General features: G+C 50.1%; 1 protein-coding gene across 1 annotated transcript in view; it reads right to left on the bottom strand.

The window, feature by feature from the left end:
• NCSTN (nicastrin) overlaps window positions 1-805 on the bottom strand; it is a gene marked incomplete at its 5' end in the record, with an annotated part of 13,869 nt that extends 13,064 nt beyond the window's left edge. The window contains one exon of the mRNA XM_042020024.1: window positions 637-805. Coding sequence (XP_041875958.1) covers window positions 637-805 — 169 coding nt within the window. The remainder of the gene's footprint in view (window positions 1-636) is intronic.
• Between the last annotated feature and the right edge of the window lie 391 nt (window positions 806-1,196).

Genomic DNA, 1,196 nt, shown 5'->3' with positions numbered 1-1,196 from the left:
AGCTCTGGGATGGGAAATCCTGGGAAAAATCAGCCCCAGGATGGGAATTCCGGGAAAAATCAAAGCTGGGATGGGAAATCCAGGGAAAAATCAGCTCCAGGATGGGAAAACCAAGGAAAAATCAAAGCCTGGGTGGGAATTCCAGGGAAAAATCAGCCCCAGGATGGGAATTCCTGGGAAGAATCAGCCCCAGGATGGGAATTCCCGGGAAAAATCAAAGCTGGGATGGGAATTCCAGGGAAAAATCAGCCCCAGGATGGGAAATCCTGGGAAAAATCAGCTCCAGGATGGGAATTCCAGGGAAAAATCAAAGCTGGGATGGGAATTCCAGGGAGAAATCAGTCCCTGGGTGGGAATTCCGGGGAATTCCAGGGCCCTGGGTGGGAATCGCAGGCTGGCAGATCTCTGGGAACGTTTTCCCGAGGTTTTCCCAAGGTTTTTCCCAAGGTTTTCCCGGGTTTTTCCCGAGGTTTTTCCCGGGGTTTTCCCAGGATTTTCCTGGGGTTTTCCCGAGGTTTTTCCCGGGGTTTTCCTGAGCTTTTCCTGAGGTTTTTCCTGGGGTTTTCCCGGGGTTTTCCCAGGGTTTTCCCGGGGTTTTCCCGAGGTTTTCCCAAGGTTTTCCCGAGGTTTTCCCACCTGGCCGAGCTCCAGGAAGGCTCCGATGTTCTCCAGGCGCAGCGGGAATTTCTCCTGCTCCATGTCAAAAACCATCCGGGAGCTGCCGATGTAATCAAAGGTCTCCTGGAAAAGGGGAAATTCCCGGAATTGTGGGAGAAAGGGAGGGAAGAGGGGAGGGAAAAGGGGAGGGAAAAGGGAGGGAAGAGGGAAGGGAAAAGGGGAGGGAAAGAAGGGGAAAAAAGTGAAGAAAAGGAAGAAAAAACAGGGAAAAAACAGAAGAAAAGGGGAAAAAGGAAAGGGAAAAAGGGGAAAAAAAGGGAATTAAAGGGAAAGAGATGAAAAAGAGGGAAAAGGGAAAAAAGGGAAGGAAAGAGAAAAAAGGGGAAAAAGGGGGAAAAAGAGGGGAAAAAGGGGGAAAAGGGGAAAAAGGGGAAAAAGGGGGAAAAAAGAGGGGAAAATGGGAAAAAACGGGGAAAAAAGGGGAAAAGGGGGAAAAGGGGGAGGAAAAAATAAGCCCCGGAAGGGGAATCCCGGGAAAAATCAAAGCTGGGATGGGAAATCCAGGGAAAAATCAGCTC

Source organism: Corvus kubaryi, unplaced genomic scaffold, assembly GCF_017639235.1.
Source record: "Corvus kubaryi isolate FWS band 111438036 unplaced genomic scaffold, C.kubaryi_AGA036_p1.0 36684, whole genome shotgun sequence".
Taxonomy (NCBI): Eukaryota; Metazoa; Chordata; class Aves; order Passeriformes; family Corvidae; genus Corvus; species Corvus kubaryi.
The sequence above is the reverse complement of the archived record's forward strand: the minus strand, read 5'-3'. Positions and strand labels throughout refer to the sequence as shown.